The following is a 22,879-nucleotide window of genomic DNA, read 5'->3' as shown; positions in this document are numbered from 1 at the left end:
ATATGGAGCCCGACCAAATTCTTTCTATTAATAAGTATTAATTTTTGCCTGTGCTAGCTCGCAAACATCACTCTCTGCTTTGACAGGTGGAAGGGGGAGGGGAAGAGGTATTGGATTCAAATGACAACCAACATAGGCCCTGACTTTTACGTTCTGGGGTACTGATATGCAGACATAAGGGGAAAAGCACAGGACTGCTTCTACGGCCAAGTCCATAAGCAAAGCACTGCAAGTAGCCCTGTCTGAATTTTTAAGAAGGGTCATCACCAGTGACCTGCACAGCATGGCAGATACTAGCATAACAAGCTTGCTGGGCAGACTGGATGAACCATTTGGTCCTTTTCTGCCGACATTCCTGTTACTATATTCCATTTCTCAACAGAATCATATTGCTCAGTCCTCCACAGATCTGTTAATTTGATAACATCTTTGGAGAATTATTGAGCAATGTCCCTTGTTAGTATATTTTTATTTATTTATTTATTTATTTTTACTGAGCAAGATATTAGTAAAGTATTTTAGGTTCTATGTTTTTTGGTCAAGCTGGAAAGACTTTTCTTGATATAGCTAAAATAACACAGGAAAGAAGAAAGGGTTTTCTTGCTTTAAGGCTAGAAGCTATTGCCTTGGGTACTTCCTCTACTTTACGTTACCCTTGTAAATGTGTTATAAAATATAATAACGATTGTTGTATCTTCTTTGTTCCTGAGTAATTGACGTTTTTTTGGACTCAAAAAAAAATCACTGATAACTTCTTAACTCCCACTCAGGCCTAGATTAGATCTATTATGATGTAGCTCTTCCATGCTATGCTGATTCTTACATATGTTTTTTTCTTAGGTCTCCTTGATTTTCTGCTTCTCCTCAGGAGTTGTTTGAGAAATTAATGGGGGCTCTGTATTAATGTTTATGGTTCAAGCATTGTATTTTTCATATGACATTTTGATTTATTGATGCCCATATATTTCTATGTACAAGGTGTTTTGCTTTGTATATTGTTTAATATCAATAAAGTTAAAAAAAACAAAAAATGGATCATTGCCATGTCCCTATCCTGTTATGTAGTTTTCAATATCTCATCCCCCCCTTCACATATTTCTGCTTCAGGTTTCTGCTCCTCAGATGTCTGATTGAAATTTTGTTTTTATATTTAATCTCAGTTGCCACATTCTTGACCACTCACAATATTTTATAGATCTCCTCATTGTTTAACTCCCTTTTTTATAGTATTTATTTATTTATTTTTATCTTGCGCCTTTTTAGTGGTAGCTCAAGGCCAGATACATTCAGACACAGTAAATATTTCCTTGTCCCCAGAGGACTTACAATCTAAGGGAATCGTTTACTAAGCTGCGTTAAGACTTTAATGTGTGTAAAATGAACCCTGGCTTCCTTGGCTCTTAGTTGCTGCTCTAAGCAGTAGATTGCTACTCCACTAAACCTCTTCCAGGATTTATAAATGCATATGGTTCTCTTGATGTCTGAGCTCATTATTTAGTCAAAATACTACATCCTTTGCCCTTTAAGAATTTATTTAACAAGATGTTCTTTTGTGTACACTTTTCACAGACACGGGAATAATTATCCTTTGTCCCTTAAACTGTATATAGTACAGAAATGTTTTAATGACCTCTCTCTTGCTAACAGTTCACATTCTGTTTTACAGACAGCTGTCATTTGCTACATAGTAATGTGTGTGTTGTTTTTTTAATGAGACTGACATTTTAACTAGCACTTATTTTCATTATCTTTATTGTACACAGCTCTCCAGGTTGGAATGCCCTTGAAAGAGTATCGCCTACAATCAGTTCTTTATCTGGTGATACTTAGCTGTAAGACTACATTCTGTAGTTGTAAGAACATTCTTTGAGTCCTGAAAGGTGCATTTCCTCAATAAGCAGCTTGTAAACCTTTTCTGTAATTATCTGTAGGACAGATAACTTAAGAATTTTGTGCAATGAAATGTAAGACCCATAGCCTATTTCTCAATTTATACAAAATTATCTTCTATACATATATATATATAAAAGGCTTGTGTTGTGTCAGTCAGTCAGTCACACTGTCATGTCTGTGTTTGGCCATCATGTGGAACCCAAACAGTGGAAGGTGCACTGGGAATAGACAGTCTGCACTATCTGCAAAGCCCTATCAGGCCTACACACACAGACATGCACACACACAGGCTTCTCCTCACACATACACAAAGAGGCAGGCACAGGCACAAACACACAGATAGTCTCTCAAACACACACACACAGGCAGATACACACACACACCCATATACTCTCAGGCATGCATAGGCAGGCAGACACACACACACACACAGACACAGACACCTACACCCACAGAGACACAGGTGCACATACACAGGCTGATATAGATCAGGCTACCTGATCAATGCCGGAAAAGTTTTGCTAGTTTTTATAATCTGCCTATGCTCTAAACATTGAAACATGACAACAGAAAAAAATAATTACAGACAATCTAAGTCTGCCCGTTCTCATCAATTATTCAGCTTTATGATCCCTACTACTCCCTCAGAGATCCTCTATGTTTATCCCATGACTTCTTCAATTCAGATATTGCCCTTGTGTCCACCACTTCCATGGGGAGGCTTCTCCATGCATTCACTACCCTTTCTGTAAAGAAATATTTCCTTAGCTTACTCCTAAGTATTCCCCCATGACTCCTTGTTCTAGAACCTCCTTTCCTTTGAAAGAGGCCCATCTTCTCTGCATGGAAACCATGGAGGTATTTAAATGTCTGAATCATCACCCCCCGCCCCCATCCTGCTTTTCCTCCAGGGTATACATGTTTAGATCTATATGTCTGAGAGATAGTGGATGCCCTGCAAGGGGCTCTGTTCAGACAAATGGTAATGGAATCCACGAGGGAGGGAGCTATACTCGATTTAGTGCTCACTAACGGAGATAATGTCTCTAATGTCTGGGTGGGAGCCCACCTCAGAACCAGTGATCATCAAACGCTATGGTTTCATATCACAAATAGGATACGGAGAAGTCGCACGAAGACCCGAGTTTTGCAGTTCAAAAACACGGACTTTGTTGAAATGGGGAAGTACTTGGAGGAACAACTAGAAGGCTGGGAGAAAATGAGAGATGTGGAACAACAGTGGGCCAAACTAAAAGGAGCAATTACCAAGGCAAATAATCTATATGTTAGAATAGTAAAGAAAAGCAAGAGAAAAATGAAACCCATCTGGTTCTCAAAGGAGGTGGCTGCTAAAATAAAAACTAAAAGAACAGCGTTTAAGAAATATAAAGGATCCCAAAGGGAAGATCGCAAGGAAGAATACCTGATGGAACTGAGGGAGACGAAGAAAGTAATCAAGAAAGCAAAAAGTCAAGCGGAAGAAAGGATTGCCAGAGGTAAAGCGAGGTGACAAAACATTTTTCAGATACATCAGAGAAAGGAGAAAAGTCCAAAGTGGTATAGTCAAATTGAAAGGTGAAAAGGATCAATGTGTGGAGAGAGATATTCAGGTTCTGTAGGCATTTCCCTATCCCCAGAGGGCTTACAATCTAAGGTTTTTTTTTGTACCTGAGGCAATGGAGGGTAAAGTGACTTGCCCTAGGTCACAAGGAGCGACGGCGGGACTCAAAGCCTGGTCTCCTGGTTCGTAGCCCACTGCTCTACCACTAGGCTATTCCTCCTTCCTTAAACGAATACTTCAGTTCGGTGTTCACTAAAGAGGTCCCTGGAGAAGGACTGTCGCTAGTTAAGAACCTGGAGGGGAGTGGAGTAGATGAAACTCCGTTTACAGAAGAGAATGTATGGGAAGAGCTAGAAAAACTGAAAGTGGACAAAGCCATGGGGCCTGATGAGGTTCATCCCAGGATACTGAGAGAGCTCAGAGATGTGCTGGTGGGTCCGCTGTGTTACCTGTTCAATAGATCCCTAGAAATGGGAGTGGTGCCGAGTGATTGGAGAAGAGCGGTGGTGGTCCCGCTTCACAAGAGTGGGAGCAGAGAGGAGGCTGGAAACTACAGGCCGGTTAGCTTCACCTCAGTGGTGGGAAAAGTAATGGAGTCGTTGCTGAAAGGAAGAATAGTGAACTATCTACAGTCAGAAGAATTGTTGGACCAGAAGCAGCATGGATTCACCAGGGGAAGGTCCTGTCAGACAAATCTGATTGACTTTTTTGATTGGGTGACTAGGGAATTGGATCGAGGAAGAGCACTCAATGTCATCTACTTGGATTTCAGCAAAGCTTTTGATACGGTCCTGCACAGGAGGCTTGTGAATAAAATGAGAAGCTTAGGAGTGAGTTCCAAGGTGGAGGCCTGGATTGCAAACTGGTTGACGGACAGAAGACAATGTGTGATGGTAAATGGAACTTACTCTGAAGAGAGAGCGGTGTAAGCGGAATGCCGCAAGGATCGGTGTTGGGACTGGTCCTGTTCAATATTTTTGTGAGCGACATTGCAGACGGGATAGAAAGTAAGGTTTGTCTTTTTGTGGATGATACTAAGATCTGCAACAGAGTGGATATGCCGGAAGGAGTGGAGAGAATGAGACGGGATTTAAGGAAGCTGGAAGAGTGGTCGAAGATATGGCAACTGAGATTCAATGCCAAGAAGTGCAGAGTCATGCATATGGGGTGTGGAAAACTGAAAGAACTGTATTTGATGGGGGGTGAAGGGCTGATGTGCACGGAGCAGGAGAGAGACCTTGGGGTGATAGTGTCTAACGATCTGAAGTCGGCGAAACAATGTGACAAGGCGATAGCTAAAGCCAGAAGAATGCTGGGCTGCATAGAGAGAGGAATATCGAGTAAGAAAAGGGAAGTGATTATCCCCTTGTACAGGGCCTTGGTGAGGCCTCACCTGGAGTACTGTGTTCAGTTCTGGAGACTGTATCTCCAAAGGGACAGAGACAGGATGGAGGTGGTCCAGAGAAGGGTGACCAAAAAGGTGGATGGTCTACATAAAATGACTTATGAGGAGGGATTGAAGAACCTAAATATGTATACCCTGGAGGAGAGGAGGAGCAGGGGTAATATGATACAGACTTTCAGATATTTGAAAAGGTTTTAATGATCCATGGTCAACAACAAACCTTCTCCATTGGAAAAAAATCAGTAGAAATAGGGGTCACGATTTGAAACTCCAGGGAGGTAGACTTAGAACCAATGTCATGAAGTATTTCTTCACGGAGAGGGTGGCAGATGCCTGGAATGCCCTTCCGGAGGAAGTGGTGAAGACTAAAACTGTGAAGGAATTCAAAGGGGCATGGGATAAACACTGTGGATCCATAAAGGCTAAAGGATGGGAATGAAGAGAAGAACCATGGGGGTGGCTTGCTGGAATGGTGGCTACTACCTGGTGATTAGTACCCTTATTCAATAAGCCTTCACACGATTAATATTTATTTATTTATTTATTTGTAGAGTTTTATATACCGTTATTCGGTAGAGCCATCATAACGGTTTACAAAATATGCAATTAGCATACAATCAAATGGAGTTAACATGGTAGTTGGGAACAGTAGAGTATTGTGAACAGTAAACATTTTTTCTTAGTAGTTGAATAACAGAATATTGAGGAGAACATTTTCAATGAACATAATGAATCAAGTGAGAGAGCAGGGAGGGGTGAAAAAGGAGGGTACATCAGGAGAGCATGAAGAGGAGGATTATGCTTGCGAGTTCTGTTGAGGGCTGGGATGATCAGGTGTCAGATAGTTAGAATAGAGTTTGCGGAATAAAAATGTTTTTAGGTCTTTTTTAAATGTTTTCAGGATGTGCTGGGTCCTCAGTTCTTTGGGTAGGGTGTTCCAAATTTTGGAGGAGGCAATGGAAAATGCTCTTTCTCATGTAGTTGAAAGATGAGCGTCTCTTAAGGTGGGGATGTTTAAGAATCCTGCGTTGTTAGAGCGTAGGTTTCTTTGTGGGTTTTGGGGGGGTTATGTTTAAGCCTTTTAGTCCATGAAGATCATCATTTAGGATTTTATGAATGATGGTCATTGATTTGTAGGTAATTCGTGCAGAAATAGGTAGCCAGTGAAGAGAGGATAAAATGGGTGTTATGTATAAGGATTCTGGCAGCTGAATTCTGCAGTATTTGGAGTGGTTTGAGGGATGATGAAGGGATTCCAATAAGTAATGAGTTGCAGCAATCGAAAGTGGAGAAAATAAGCAGCTGCAGGACGGTTCTGAAGTCAGAAAGGTTGAGAAATGGCTTTATATGTCTTAGGGTTAGTAGCTTGTGGTATCCTTCTTTCGTTTTTCGAAAACTCCAACATTGCTCTCTGCTTCAACGGCAAGGGGAAATGTGGAAAAGAGGATTTGCATTCAGACAACAACCAACAAGGACTGAATTACACAGTATGGGTAAACAAATACGCGTGGAGATAGCTTGCTTATTGCGGCAGTTGCTACCCTAAACCAATTAAGCCTGATACTTCACTTTGAATGCATATACAACGTTGCTCTCCACTTCAACGGCAGGGGGAAAAGTGGAAAAGAGGATTTACATTCAGACAACATCCAACAAGGCATTGATCTGTGCAGTCTGGGTAAACAAGTCTCGGGGTAACTTGCTTGATGCGGCAGTTACTACCCTTAACCATTAAGCCTTTTGAATTAGCTTTGATGCAACTCCAACATTACTCTCTGCATCAATGGCAGGGGGTGGCAGGAAATTCGAATCAAACAGTTACCAACAAGGGCCCTGAACTTGGTGGTCGGTGAAACAGATAAGTATGGGAAAATAAGTGTGGGAGCTTGCTGGGCAGACTGGATGGGCCGTTTGGTCTTTTTGTGCCATCATTTCTATGTTTCTATATGTCCCCATATGCTTTATATTCAAGACTACTGATCATTTTAGTTGTTGCCCTCTGGACTGACTCCAACCGGATTATATCCTTTTGAAGATGCAGTCTCTAGCACTGAATAGTACATACAGTATTTCAAACGATGTCTCACCAAGCTCTTATACAGGTGTAATAAATATCACCTCCTTTTTTCTGCTTAACATTCTTCTCTCTATTCACCTATGCATCTTTCTGGCTTTTGCTGTTGCTTTATTCATCTGTTTGGCCACGTTAAGTTTATTCTATATGATCACCCCAGATCCCACTCTTCTTTCGTGCTTATAAGAATTTCACCCCTAATATTGTATATCTCCCTTGGGCTATTGCAGCATAAATGCATAACTTTGCATTTTTTTCTAGGATTATATTTTAGCTGACAGACTCCAGACTATTTCTTGAGGTTCTCTAGATCACTTCTCATGTTTTCTACACCTTCCTTTCTGTTGCAGATGTTGGTATCATTGGCAAAAAGACAAACTTTTCTTGATAATCCTTCCACAATGTTGTTCATGAAAATGTTGAAAAGAAATGGTTCAAGGCTGAGCCCTGTGGCATACTACTAATAACATCCCTCTCCTTGGAATGAACTCCATTTATCATTATTCTTTGTCATCTCCCACTCAACCAGTTTCCAACCCAGGCAGTCTCTTTAAGACCCATACCAAGGGTGCTGAAATTATTTATAAGTTGTCTATGCGGAACCGTGTCAAAGGCTTTACTGAAATCAAAGTACATTTCATCCAGCAGGCTCCCCTGATTCAACTCTCTGGCCACCTAATCAAAGAAATTGATCAGATTCATCTAACAAGACCTACCTCTGGTAAAGCTGCGCTTCTTCAGACCTTGTAACCCATTGGAGTCCAGAAGCTGCACTATCCTCATTAATTTTTTTTTAAACAGCGATTCCATTAATTTGCTACCACAGAAGTCAGGCTAACTGGTCTGTAGTTCCCAGCCTCCTCTTTACTTCCACTTTTGTGAATGGGAACCACATCCACCTGTCTCCAGTCCTCTGGAACTACTCCCGATTCTACGGAAGCATTGAAAAGGTCCACCTTTTCAATGCTTTTCAATGGGGTCAGATGGGATACATCCAAGGTCCACCTGGTGGACCTTGGATGTATCCCATCTGACCCCATCGCTTTATCTACTTTGAGTTTAGTTAATTCCTCACAAACACAATCTAGTCCTACCCCCCCCCCCCCCTCATTTTATCATATTTGCTATTTTTACTTCCATTTGTATCTTTACAGTCCTGACTACTTTCACAACTTCTTTTAGCTTCTCATTGCCGGTCATCCTCTTTCTGTGATGTCCTATAGTTTATGAATGCTAACCTTTTTTCCTTACGGTTTCAGCTGCTTGTTTAGAAAACCAGAGCAGCCTTTTTTTTCTCTTCCCTTTATTTACTTTCCTAACAAAAAGGTTAGGTGCCCTTATAATAACTCCTTTTAGTTTTTGTCTACTGATCTTCTACTTCCTCTAGCTAATGACTCCTTGACGAACTCTTTCATTTTAACAAAGTTAAGGGGGAGATTTAGCAAGCTGAAATATTTTATCGCAGGATGGACAAAATATCAAGGAGGAGTGGTCCCATGATATTTTGCCCCTCCCCAACAACATATCACGTCACTATCGTCGTATTGTTATTTATCATGGAAAAACTGTGATAAACAAGAAAGCAGCAGAGGCTGCAAAAACACGCAATGGCTGCCTGGGTTACATGGGGCCGCCATTGTTTTAAATGGCCAAGTGGCCCGAACCCATTCCCCCGAAAGTGTCAACCCGCCCCCCCAGGGGTCTTATCAGACCTCAGCCCTCCCCCCCCCCTCACTGCCTCTAGAGGCAGTGCCAAGCCCCAAAAGTTGTCCATAAATAGAATAAAATTTGAGTGGCGATGGCCCGCCCCAACCCTAACACCTCCCATTTGATGAAAAATTTCCCCCCTATACCAGTAACCACCTCCCCCAGTTGAAGGTCCCTCCTAGCCCCCCAACCAAAGGCTAATTCCTGGCCCTAACCTTGAAAACAGGGCTTGGTGGTCTAGGGTGGGCTCTGGACCCTCCCCATGCTTCCCCTCGGACCTCCCTTCTCCCTAGCTCTAGGCATGGTTAACGTCATTTTCCATGGTGCTGACTGGCCACTGCCTCTGTCACCACCAGACCCTTTTTTCAAGTTTGGGGTTCCTCATCTTTTCATAAACCTTCATCTCCTGCAATCTATTACTGATCCACATTATCCGGTGACCACTGAATCTGTTACGGTCCCGGGCCGTGCCCTGGGACCTGCACTCACCACGCGGTCGGTCCAGCCGCAAAAACGCCTTCCTTCTGGCCTCCCAGACCGAAGAAGCGGCCCTCCGCGGCATCCTCGCTGCTAGGGAGACGCCGGCGCCGATCCGCGGCTGGCCCCGCCCCCTAGGTGCGCACGCGCCGGGGCTTCAGCCATAAAGGGGCCAGCGCGGGAAAACCCGGGAACAGCCCTTGATGACGTCAGACGCTGCCGGGCCATTTAAACCCGGCAGCTGCAGCTACACCTCGCCTTGCAACGAGGTTCATACAGTTTCCCTGTGTCTCCAGTTGCTGCGTTGGACTCCGGTTCGTCTCTGCTGACTCAACTCCTGGCTTCGGACCCGGCTTCGTCTCCTGACTTCGTCTTTGGCTTCCGCTCCTGGTTTTGGTTCATCCTCTGACTTCTGGCTTCCGACCCGGTTCCGTCCCATGACTCCGTCTTCAGCTTTCGTCCACTGGCTTTGGTTTGGATCTCTGACTTCTGGCTTCTGACCCGGCTTCGCTCTTGGACTCTGACTTCGGCTTTTTCCACCACCTCAGGTATCCGGTACTTGCTGGTCCAGAGGATTCTCTTAAGTCCCAGCGGCTCGGGCTCTCACGGGCTCCTCCCGGGGGAGCCGCGGGCTTCCGAGGGTGAAGACTCTTCCAGCCTCCTGGGTCCAGTCGTCCTCTCCGTCTACCTCTCCGGACACTGCCCAGATCCTTGGTCGCATAGGATCCCGCCTAAGTTCAAGAGGCCCGGATTCCTACGGGCTCCTCCCGGGGGGGGGGGGGGGGGACACGACCTCGGGCTTCCAGTGGTGAAGTCATCTCCAGAGTCTCTTCAGCGCTGCCTCCCAGCTGTGACGCTTCCTGTGGGTTCCCACAGTCTTCCATCTACCGTCTCAGCCAGCCCAAGGGTCCACAACCGTAACAGAATCCCAGATTATCGCCCATTACAACTTCAGAAGCACTGTCTCCATTGGTAAGCACCAGGTCCAGTATTGCCTCCTCCCATGTGGGTTCCATTACCAGATGACAGAGCAGTTCACCCTGCAGAGAATCCAGGATCTTCCTGCTTCTAGAATACACCTCAGTTGGTGTGTTCTGTCAAATCAACATTCGACAGATTGAAATCCCCTAGTAATAGCACCTCCCCTTTCATAGCAATTTTTTTAATATCTATTTCTTCTGACTGTGATAGAAGTCTGTATAATACACAAACATAAACAGATATTTCACTCCTACGACAAATTGGGAGAGAAATTTTTTTAATTATTTTATTTGCAAAGAAAAATACTTAAAGTGAAAACAAAAAAAATCATTCCACAATGGTAACATGATTATATATAAAAAGTAACAGCCCATGCAGTGGCAAATACCATGATATATGATACCAGAGACAGCCATTTAGGCAGATGAGCCTCTTGATTGTATATTAGTATAATTATTTTGCCGAAGTTGGTTTTAATTTTATCACATAGAATAGGCAAGGAAATTGCTTTTCTGAAGCAGTTAAGTTTGTTAGATTGCATATACTAATTTTAGAAATACCTGCTTTGAAAAATAAATGCAGATAAAACTGAATGACTCTCCCAACTGCAATGAACACTATTAAATATGGATACTATATGGGCATAATCTCTGCAGCCTGAACTCTGCGGTCAGTTCTGCCGAATTTGGATAAATTATCACAAAATTACAAGATATGAAAATGTTTTCCTGCAACCCATTTTGGACTCTGTTTTATTAGTATACATAGGTTTTCCTGAAAAGATTATAAAGCATTCAAATTTAAAGTAATCTGATGAGTAGTAAATGGTTATGCAGTGATATGGAAGGGTTTAAGTGTCATTGTTTTAAAAACTGAAGTGGCAGATGTATGACTTTCAACTTGAGGACAATAAATGTTAACTTTTGCCTTTTACACTAACTCTCATAATCCAGTCATAAGAGCTGTCACTCAGCATTAAACATCTTACCTGATGGAAAAGTGGACTGTGCGTCACTGAGACTCCTAGGCCATTAAAACACATTCCAAGAACCATATCATCTGGTGCATCATTGCTGTAACATCGACACTTGCTATGAAGCAGCTTTTGAACTGCTTCTCTGCTGAATACCATTCTGTTCAGAACAAAACAAGAAAGAAAGATTTTTAGAGTCACTGAATAAGTTAGTTATGTTCAAGTAAAAAAGGACTGGTAACCAGCAAGACAAAATGCAAGCAAGCTATTAAACAATAATAGACACATAAATATGGCAATTATATTAATAGTGCTGACTGCTAACATCTGCAAACACTTGTAAGAATCAATGGGTAATCTACAGATGACTATGGGCAACCCAGGAGAGGCTCTGGGTAAAGTAATGGAGTTGCCTAGAGCATAGTATCCATATTTAATAGTGTTCATTGCAGTTGGGAGAGTCATTCAGTTTTATCTGCATTTATTTAAGTGTCTCCATTTTTAGTCTACTTTCAAAAGGGAGAGAGGCTTATGTAATCACTCTGTGTGTGTTTGTCCGCCACTAATAACTTTCCTATTTGATATCCTATTCACACTAAACTTTCATGACATGTCAAGGGGGCCTTAAGGATACTGACAGAGATATTTTTTTTAATTCACAAATTCCATGAATATGTACTCGCAATTGTTGTCTAATACATTTTTGGGATTACATGTGTTTTTCATCCAAGCCATACTAAACTTTCATGGCATGGTAGGGGGTCCATGAGGATCATGAAGGGGTATTTTGGGGGGGATTCACATATCCATTGAATATGCGCATGCTATTAAGCCACTCAATAACATTTTTGTTTTCTATCTGATTGACATCAAAGTTTCTGGACATGTCATACGCTAGTATCAAATTAAACATGAAGAGAGGTGTCAATGTACAAAAACAGATAATTAACTTAAATGTAAAATCAATCTCAGAGATCTTATTGTGCTGAACTGAGATATAATCTACTGTCTCCTGCCCACAATGGCCTTCAAGCAGGTATTAGACATCAGCACCACTGTTCAAATCATTTAGAGATTCGTTGTTTTCAAAGATGAAGCATGAAAATACCAAATAAATCCTTCCAACACAACCCAAACAGTATAGAGCATACACATGCTTATCAATTTATATCATCAAAAAAAGAGCATTTATCTTTATCCCCGATAAGAGTTAGGTAAACCCATTAGGTTACCTATTATCTCAGCTAGAAGTTCTTTATTACAACCCTTAAGGCATTTGTGGTTTCCTCTTTACCTTCTTATGTATATGATTCTGCAGATGGTATTAACATTTTAGAACACTAAACTGGCTCATTTGAAGGATTACATCTTGTCACCATAGATACTGTAGTACTCTATACAAGCATACTGCAGGATACAGCTGTTATGCGCCTTGCCCGCGGCCATCCCGCACACAGGCCTGCTCACCTTCATGGTTCCACAGTAGGTCCAGGAATGACCTCCCTCACGGTAGTTGCCAGTCCTGCCAGGCCTGCCAGGCCCTGGAGTCCCACAGCAGCGGTCGCCGGGCCTTCCACTGCACGCCAGGCCTCACGCTGAGGCTTGGCGTCCTCGGCCATGTTATCCATGCCCTTACGCGCGCGCATACGGACCGTCCGGACTCATGTAGGGCCAAGGGCGTGTCTTAGCTCCGCAGCGCGCCCTGATTGATCCCTCGATATAAGGAAGTTCCTGTCTATGCTTCCTTGCCTTGGCAATCGGGTCGGGTTGTTCTAAGATTGCCTCTGCGTTTGTTCCTACTCTTGCCTGTTCCTAGTCTCGTTCCAGGATCCTTCTGTTCCAGTTCTGTTCCTGACTTGTTCCTGCATCCTAGTTCCTGCGTCCTGCTTGTTCCTGTGTTCGGCTGTCTGTCTACCCAGGTAGTACCCCTGGACTGTCTTACTGGTACTGACCTCAGCTTGCTCCTGACCTGCCTGCCTGCCGCCTGCCTCAAAGACCTCAGCTAGTTCCTGACCTGCCTTCCTGCCTGCTGCCTGCCTCAAAGACTTCAGCTTGCGCCTGACCTGCCTGCCTGCCTCGAGACCTCAGCCTGCCTTTGACCTCGTCTGACCTCCGGTACCTGACCCCAGCTTTGCTGACCATTCCTCGGACTGACCTCTGGATCTTGATCTTTGCCTGCCTGACCTCGTCTCCAGATTCTGGCTCTGTTCCTCGCCTTGTCATCACCAACTCTGTTCTGGTTCTCCTTGTTCCACCCAGCCTCCAGCTTCGAACCCGATCGCGCTCCCCCTGGGTCCGTGGGCACGCCGGACTTTCATTCTCTCAGGAGACCCTGCGAGGCTGTTGTGTCCGTCGGTCTCAGACGGCTTCGACCTCTGTGCCTCACCTTTCTTCCTGCTCTCTCCTCTAGCCTTGGGAAGATGGCTGCCACCGCGTCTTCATGCCACTCTCTCCGGCGTCCCCGGAACGGCAATGGCAAGGCTATTCACCATGTTTCTCCTAGGATGCGAGTATGCACGCCACCCACGTCTTTATCCACGTTATGGCGGGAACCTCGGGGGCGTCCCCTCGTGTGACATCAGGCCATCTGGGTATTTAGCCTGCCCTTCGTTTGCTAACAATTCAAGTTAGCAAGGATTGGAATACCTCCGGTCTAAGCTACTCTGCCACTTCCTTGCTGCTGCAAGAAGCTCTCTCTGCCCTTCAGGGTTATTCAACTAACCTGGGTACCTGCTCCTCGGGGGCCCTATGCTTTTTTTCAGGTGCCTATCTGGGATACCAGGTACTCGCTCTTCAAGGGCCTGCTCTCCCTGCCTTGGTGCCTGCAATCCAACTACTTCTGCCTGCTGGGATCTCCAACAATACAGCTACCAACTTACAGGCCGATTCAGTAAAGTCCCCTCGCCGGTGCGCACGATGCAGTATTCAAATTAGATGGCACGGTAGAAACGGGGAAAAGGAGGCACTAGCGCGTCCCTAGCGCCTCCTTTTGACCCAGAGCCGACACTCAATTTTGCCGGCGTCGGTTCTCGAGCCCGCTGACAGCCACGGGCTTGGAAACCGGACGCTGGCAAAATTGAGCGTCCGGTTTTTGGCCGGACAGCCGCGGGCCGAATTCAAATTTTTTTTTTTTACTTTTTTTACTCTTTGGGACCTCCGACTTAATATCGCCATGATATTAAGTCGGAGGGTGCACAGAAAAGCAGTTTTTACTGCTTTTCTGTGCACTTTCCCTTTTCACGTGCGATAGCTAAATCAGGGCGGAGTCCACTCTGGAAGGGGAGGAGTTGGGGGGCGGCTCCGCGACAACGAAAAGGTAGGACACCTAATCGCTGCCAGTAATGTGCCCAATAGTACCACCTTTCATGGTGGCGCTATTGGGTGTGAAAGCCAGCAGCGATCAGACTGCGGAGGTGCGATCGCTGCCAGCTTTCGCAGGCCCACCCCCCACTTCGCCCCCACCCCCCGGTACCGCCAAATTCACAGAGCCGCGATAGTTTAGAAAATCCAGCCCTAAATTAGCCAGATTAGTAGCTCCTCCCAGATACACCCCCATTCTGCCCTCCACTTAGTCAGCTAACTACTTAGCTTGATAAGTACTTATCTGGCTAAGTGGTGGCTGCTAAATGCAGTCAAACATTCAAATGTTAGAATTTATTCAGCTAAGTGGATCTGAATATCTACCTCAAAGAAGTAGTTTTCCCAAGATGCCTTTAGGTTTATGTTACTGATAAATGAAAAAATTAACACATCAGACTACTCAGTCTTGGAGATCTGACATACTGGCTAGTCAACAAGAATTTGGATGCAAACAATGTATTCTAAAATAATTCACAGAATCCTCATAGTGTAGAGTATCCTAAAAGTGTGCAGCATTTTTTGTGATTGTTTTTCTACTATATAATATGAGCAATGGACAACATATTGCAATGTCTCATTGCACTCCCAAACCTTATCTGTAATTTCGGTACTTCCAGTTGGGCAGGATTAAGTGGATCATTTAGTAGAACTTGGTTACAATGAAATCATTTCCATCTGACCTTAGATCAAAATCTACTTGACTCCAACTAACAGAAAATACTTAGATCATGGATGTGATTTTGGATCATAACACAACTGTCTAATTTATGTAACTAAATAATTCAAATGAAGAACTATTTATCAAAACAGCACCAAAATCTAAATACTGTCGCATATTCACACAAATGCACTTCCTCTGGCTCATAGTGCAATTTTAAGTTATGCAAGCTTACCCTCCTCCACCAGTGATGTAACTGTATCCTCCTGTTCCCAAACCATATCCATAACGCTCTCCCAAAAAAACTGGTTCACTGGGGACATAACAGCTGAGTAGATTTTGGAGCCTAGAAATGCTACATAATGAAGAAAGTATTTGATGAAATGATCTTCTGTGCTAGCATGCTTATGTTTAAACAGTTTAATGTCCAGGAAATGAGAACTAAACTGAAAAAATACATTTCAGTAAATGCACAAACAAATAAAATTTTACTCAGAAGTCAGCTAAAATTATTTTGAGTGGTGATAATCCTTTGATTATATGAATTTATTCTCACTGTTAAATATATCAATGCGTAACAGATCAAGCCCTTCAATTTTTTTCCAGGATAAGTAAACATATAATGGTACAGTTTTATATGTCAAATATAAAAAGTCCTATTTACTAAAGTGTACTAATGCTTGCATTAACACACCTTAGCAAATGAGTCCATGATAATGTGAAACATTAACAGGCTTAGCTGCTTGCACATTTATGCAAAGCAGCTTGTTATTATTAAAATTGGATACCATAAATTATGTTAGCAGAGGGATTTGTGTTAATCCATCAGCTAATGCTAAAACTTTCCTTGGGAAGTATAGTTATGTTCTAACATTAGCCTCAGGCTCTGATCTTCCCCAATCCTCATTACTGAAGGGCATCCAGGCTGATCCTCCCAATCCTCTCCCCAGGAGCCAGCAAACTTTACTCCAAGAGCCAATGTCTCTTTCCCAAGACATAACAGGCTACTCCTGCACCTCTCTGGCCCAGTTTCTGTGGCCCTCAAGATATCTTCATCAAAGGGCTCTGTGGCTCCAATCCACCCTTCTGGCCTGCCATCTTGCAGGACTTTGAACTACAAGTTGAGGGCAGGAGAAAGCATTCCTCTCTTTTCTGCCAGTGCTAAAATTAAAATGGCTTCCAATGACTCCACACACTTCAAAAGGAGCTGTAATTTTCTGCTGCCTGATACAGCTGGCCATGATGTATTCAGGGTAGATACCTACATTTCCTCTCCTCTCCAATCCACACCCTCTCCCCCCCTACACCCAATGAGAATAGGCTCCAGTCTATAGTTTTAAAGCTTCAGGTGAGGCCAGCCTCAAAGCTCCCAATACCCATCTGTTTGGATGAACCATGCATTCCCCCCCACCCCCCAGCTTTGTGCAAAAAACAGCCTCTGAGCTGCCCAGGACATACCCTTCAGAATGACCCACCAAATACCAGTACAGGCTCATCACTGGGATACCACCAGTGGTATACAGCCCCCCCCCCCCAATGATAAACTACGCAAGTATTAGCCCTCAGGAACCGAAATAAATCCCCAACCCTAGCTCAGGCCACATTGGCCCATGTGACCTGTGAAGAGCAGGGGAACACCTGGGCTGCAATACAGCCCTACAAGACTGTGTCCAATACCACCACAAGGGTTATGTACTCCTGTTCCACATGCCAATCATTTCTATCCAAGGTCAAAAAATTGGCCAGTGCCCAGCCTAGGCCATATCCACATCACATTGGAAACACAACCCAGTCATAGCAGCCCCCCCTCCCCCCCACACACACACACTTCTGCTCCATTCAATTTGTCTGTTCCTTCTGTTGGCTGTTAATGGGACTTGATGCCCTAGTTGCTACACCCCTCCATTTGAAGCAGGATGAAATTAAACTGTGCCACAAAGAAATCAGCAAGGCTCTAAATAGCTCCCTCTCCTGAAATCCCCATATCCTTGCCCACCTGTTTTGCCCCATGTTTTTATATCTGTTGGCAACCACATATGGAAGGAAAGGAAGCTTTCACACTCCTGCCGGATATGCGTCATAGGCTCCAACACTGATCCCAGTACCCTATCAGCTCCTTTTTGTTGCAACCGTCGCTGCTTGACGGCTTCACTCCGCCTACCTTTCTTTCTTTGCTCCTCTTCTTGCTGCGGATGGACACCTGGCTGCCGCGGCATCTGTTTGCCGCCCTCTCCAGTGTTCCCGGACCGGCTTGGGCGCTGCCTCCCGCCATGCTCCACTAGTACCTTAGGACGTGCGTGCCGCACGGCCCTCTCTCTTATTTCCTACTTGGCGCGAACCTCAGGGGCGTCCCCCCATGATGACATCACGCTGCCTGGATATTTAAAGCCTACAATGTTTGCTAGCCTTTGAGTTAGCAAGGGGAATTATTACAGATGGGATTTGCTCTCCGTACCCAGCTACTCCGCCTCCAATTCCATTGGACTTTTTTTTTTAATTTATGCAATTTCAATGTTACAAACTTCAAATACATGAGTCATTACTCAAATTATAGGGTATACATAACACATAATAATAATACTTAAAGGGAAAAGGAAATTTCATCCTGCAATTCTAATTACCCTTTTTTTTCAGAAAGAAGTAAGGGAGATCTATTCCAGTGAGCATTCTATCTCAAATAAACCATTTATATAGTTTCACAAGGAAAAAGGTGAGGTGTCGGGTAATTAATCTTTAAATGCTAGCTACTGCGGGGTTACTAATATCTGCTCAGCTCCTTGTATCCGACGGGATTCCAAAAACTTTTCCAATTGTTCAGGTTCAAAAAAAGTATATCTAACTCCATTAATCCTCATATTACATTTACATGGGAATCTAATCACAATTTGCGCCCCAAACGTTCTAGCTTGATTCGCAAGAATTAGAAATCTTTTTCGTCTCTGTTGAGTGGCTTTAGAAACATCTGGATAAGTCCAAATTTTTTGACCCAGATATTGCAAGGACCTTTTACGCAAAAATAGTTTCGATATATTATCTCTGTCAGAAGAGAAAATAAATTTAACCATTAGGGTACCTCTTTTCTCTATCTGGGTCTCAGGCGAGGCTTCTAACAGTTCTGATACATTTAATGTTCCTTCATCAGCTAATCGATTACTCACACTTTCAGCTCTTGTCCCAGGTAGAAAGTAAACCTTTGCTAAAGGTGAAAGTCCTTCTGTGGGCAAAAGTAAGATCTCTTGGAAATAATTTTTAAGTTGTTCCGCAGGTGAAATCAACCTGCAATTAGGAAAGTTTACAAACCTTAAATTATTATATCTCATTAAATTTTCCAAATTTTCATACTTCTTGTCTTGTATCGCTTCACCTTTTATTGAAGCTGCTTGAACTTCCTTCATTTGATTCATTTCTACGTCAATTTTTTGAAATTTTTCAGTGTGAAATTTCACCTCTAGAGCCATTTTGCAAAACTGTGTTTGTGTCTCAGTTATTGCTACCGTTAATTTCGCAATAAAATTTTGCAATGTAGTTATTGCTTGCCACACAGAGTCTAATGTTACCGTCTCAGGTTTTTCCAATGATAATAAAGAAGGAGTATGCATTACCAGTTGAGGAAACTGGAAAGTTTGGCCTTCCCCGATACTTGCGAACTGTGCAGATTCACCCGCCGGTTCCAGGGTCGGTATACCATGGACCTCTCGGCTCTCATCGAGTTGCCCTTCCATAAGTGGGGTGGATGTTGTTGGGCCACCTTCCAAACTCGGCGCTGCGATAGTCCCTGCAGCACCCTCCTCAAGAGATCTTACTCCCAACGACGACTTCCGTCGAAGGAGAAGTTCTGGGTCTGCAGTTGCAGCGCTTGATGGTGGAGAGGGCGTAGCTGGCGCTCCGGGACTCAGCGTAACATCTCCCATGAGCGGGGGCATTTGCTCAGTAACCCCCGCTCTCGCGGGACTCTCCGGAGCTTGAAGTCCCGATGGTGGATAGAAACCCGCAATCGACGTTTGAACCAGGGCTGGTCTCTGCGGGGTCGAGGTTCCCTCTCTGATTCGCCTTTTCGTTTAGTGTGAGGCATGGCGTTTCACGGCTCAGCAGTAAAGGTAATAATTCTCAAAAACAAAGTTTGCAAGAGCTCCTACAACACGTCCTCTCTTTAAGCCGCCATCTTGGATCTCCCCTTCCATTGGACTCTTAATGCTAACGGGGTACCCGCTCCTCGGGGGCCTCACTTGCTTTTCAGGTCGCTATCAGGAAACCGGTACTCACTCCTCGGGGGCCCATGTTCCCTGACTCGCTGCCTACTCCTACCTTCTCTTCTGCCTGGAAGGATTCGCTATCTTCAACACCAGTGAGTAATACCATCTTCAGCTCAGAGCTGTTTCCTGGAACCAGGTACTCGCTCCTCGAGGGCCTGCCTCCGTTCCAGCCCTAGTGCCATCTCCTATGTGGAACCACTGTGTGAGTACATCTCTTTCAAGCCTCTCAGCTCTCAAGGATCAGGTGCTCGCTCCTCGAGGGTCTGTTCTCCCTATCCTGGGGTTCTCCATACTGGGGATTGTGCATATTCCACTGTACTCATTCTTCTCAGTTCTTTCCACTACAGCACTGCTACCGGAGGAGTTGCTGCTCCAGCGTCTGAGGGATACTTGCCCAGTCGGGCTACTTCTACTACTCACCACTGCCACCTCTGGTGGCTTCATCACATTGTCTAATAAAAGATCAATCTCTGGGTTTGTGTGTCCTAAGCTGAGCCTGACCTGTGGCCCCTCACGGGACTTCCCCCCGTGGGCGTGGTCAGCTGCTACAGTGTCCAAGGGTCCACCCAAACCTCACTAATTATAACACTTTTGCAACAGTGGCTGTCTCTCAACCAGTGAAGGTCATCTTGTGGAGAAATGTACCCCAGCATCCTTGGCCGACTCTGGGCCCCCATCATGTACTGCTCCCTTATATTTTTACATTCTAAATGTATGAATACTGAATCTTAGTTGCCAAGCATTTGACCACTTTTCAAGTGCTCTTAAATTTCTCTTCATTTTGTTTACACTATCAGAATTGTCCACTCTGGAACAGATCTTAATGTCAATGGCAAAAACACAGACCTTTCCTATTAAAACCTCTGCAATATCCTTTATGAACTAGCCCCAGGACTTATCCCTGAGGCAATCTACTAACTCCTCTTTCCTTTAAGTGAACTCATTTACCAGTACCCTCTCTTGTCTATAACTTAACCAGTTCCTCACTCAATCAACCATTTTGGTGCTGTATCTAGACTGCTCATTGTATTTATGAGTGTTCTACTAGGAATGGGTCACAAGCTTAACTAAAATCCAAGAATAATACACGTTCATTGCTCACCCTCCATTGGCTTGGGGGTGATAAGCAGTTGTTAAACTGATGTTAATACCGAATTTTCGGTAAAGAGCGCGGCAATTTCGAGCAACAAACTGTGGACCTCTATCAGAGCAATGTCCTTGGGTAGGCCATGCAATCTGAAGATGTGTATCAGAATAGGCGTGCCAGTTCTGAAGCAGATGGTAGGCCCGGTAGATGGACGAAATGGGCCATTTTTGAAAATCAGTCTATGGTTACCCATATAACGGTATGACCCTTATATGGTAGCAAGTCCACGATGAAATCCGTAGACAGATGGGTCCACGATTCCTTTGAAGCTGGAAGTGGCTGCAGAAGGCCCCATGGTCAGCCGACCGGGGGGTTTTGTTGTGCACAAGTGTTACAGGATTCGATGTATGCTTTAGCATCAGAAACCATAGTAGGCTACCAGAAGAACCGCTGGAGCAGTGCCAAGGTTCGTGCTCGCCCTGGGTGACCAGCGAACTTAGAATCATGCGCCCAGCAGAGGACTCGTTCTCAGAGTCATCGGAGCATGACAGTCTTCCCAGCAGGGACTGGGTAAGTAGCAGACAGACAAATACAAGTTGGGTCTATTATATGACTGGGTTTCTCCGGGGTGTCTTCAGGCTTGAAGGAGCGTGATAGGGCATCTGCCCAGAGATTTTTTCCAGCCGGACGATAACGAAGCTCAAAATTGAACCTGGAAAAGAACAGGGCCCATTAGGCCTGATGGGCATTGAGACGCTGGGCATGGCTCAAATGTTTCAGGTTCTTATGGTCAGTGAACACAATGAACTTATGTTGTGCGCCCACTAGCCACAGGCGACATTCTTCAAGGGCTAATTTTATGGCAAGTAACGCGTGATCTCCAATACTGTAGTTCTGTTCCACGGATGAAAACTTGCGGGAATAGAATGAATATGGAACAGTTGAGCCAGAAGCAGTGCGCGGACCCAGGACTGCCCCAGCTCCAATCGCGGAGGTGTCCACTTCCACTAGAAAAGGACGGTTTGGGTCTAAGCAGGACCCTGCCTGGAAGGCCTCCTTGAGGCAGTGGAAGGCTGTGATGGCTTCTGGAGTCCAATTTCGAGTGTCTTGGCCCTTACGAGTCAATACTGTTAGAGGAGCAGCCAAAGTGGAATAGTGTGGGATGAAATGGCGATAGTAATTTAGAAACCCCAGGAAGCGCTGGAGGGCTTTAAGACCCACGGGTTGCGGCCAATCCCGGATTCCTTTCAACTTGGCAGGGTCCACAGAAAATCCTTGTTGGGAGATAATGTATCCGAGGAAAGGCAGACTGGATTTCTTGAATAGGCATTTATCCAATTTTGCAAATAAGTAATTCTCACGAAGGCGTTGGAGGACGGTGCAGACATTGGTGCGGTATGTGGCCAAATCCTTAGAAAAGACAAGGATATCGTCCAAGTACACCACAACTTTGGTATACAGCAAATCTCTGAAAATTTCGTTCATCATTCGTTGGAAAACTGCGGGCGTGTTACAGAGGCCGAAAGGCATCACCAGGTATTCGTAATGCCCATCCCGGGTGTTAAAGGCAGTCTTCCAAATGTCATCAGGATGGATCTGTACTAAGTTATACGCTCTGCATAAATCCAATTTCGTGAATATAGATGCTCCATGCAAGCGATTGAATAATTCCGAGATCAGCGGCAGAGGGTACTTGTCTTTGCGGGTAATGGAGTTTAGGCCATAGTCAATACATGGCCTGAGTGACCCATCCTTCTTGGTCACAAAAAAAGAATCCTGCCCCAGCAGGAGAAGTCGAGGAGCAGATGAATCCCTTCGCAAGGCTTTCTTGGATGTACTCCGTCATAGCCTTCGTCTCTGGCAGAGACAGAGGATAGGTGCATCCTCGAGGAGGCGTGGTCCCGGGAAGGAGGTCAATGGGACAATCGAACTTCCGAAGAGGCAGGAGAAGGTCTTCTTTTTGCTTGGAAAACACATCCTCAAAATCCGCATAAGGAGCAGGTATACCTGAAGAAGTGGCAGCCAAAGGAACCATGGATGGCGGTACTACTTTCTGAAAACAAGACTGGTGGCAGGCAGGGCCCCACTCCACCAGTTGCAACAAACCCCAGTCAAATTGGGGAGAGTGCCTTTGAAGCCAGGAGAGTCCTAAGACTACCGGATGGATGGATTTCTCCAATACTAACAGTTTGAGTTCTTCTATATGCAAGGTGCCAGTGCGCAGCTGGACTGGTTCTGTGGTAAGGAAGATTCGACCAGGTAACTGTTCTCCATAAATAGACGCTATGCACAAGAAAGTCTCTAGAGGACGGGTGTTTATACCCAAGAGCTGAACTAGATCCTTGAGAATGAAATTACCTCCTGCTCCGGAATCCACCAGAGTAAGAACTGGAAAGGACTGGGAGTCCCAGATTAAGGTGACCGGTACAGACAATCGAGGGGCCGGAGAA

At 44.6% G+C, this 22,879-nt stretch overlaps 1 protein-coding gene across 3 annotated transcripts in view; it reads right to left on the bottom strand.

The window, feature by feature from the left end:
• B3GLCT (beta 3-glucosyltransferase) overlaps window positions 1-22,879 on the bottom strand; it is a 196,331-nt gene that overhangs the window by 5,617 nt on the left and 167,835 nt on the right. For 2 of the 3 annotated variants that reach the window (XM_029602651.1, XM_029602653.1), the window contains 2 exons: window positions 15,325-15,444; window positions 11,087-11,231 (listed from right to left, as the gene is read on the bottom strand). In XM_029602651.1, coding sequence (XP_029458511.1) covers window positions 11,087-11,231; window positions 15,325-15,444 — 265 coding nt within the window. The remainder of the gene's footprint in view (window positions 1-11,086; window positions 11,232-15,324; window positions 15,445-22,879) is intronic. The other variant, XM_029602652.1, reaches the window with a different exon arrangement.

Source organism: Rhinatrema bivittatum, chromosome 5 (genome assembly GCF_901001135.1).
Source record: "Rhinatrema bivittatum chromosome 5, aRhiBiv1.1, whole genome shotgun sequence".
NCBI classification, from domain to species: domain Eukaryota; kingdom Metazoa; phylum Chordata; class Amphibia; order Gymnophiona; family Rhinatrematidae; genus Rhinatrema; species Rhinatrema bivittatum.
Note: the sequence above shows the minus strand (reverse complement) of the source record. Positions and strands in the feature narration are given on the sequence as shown.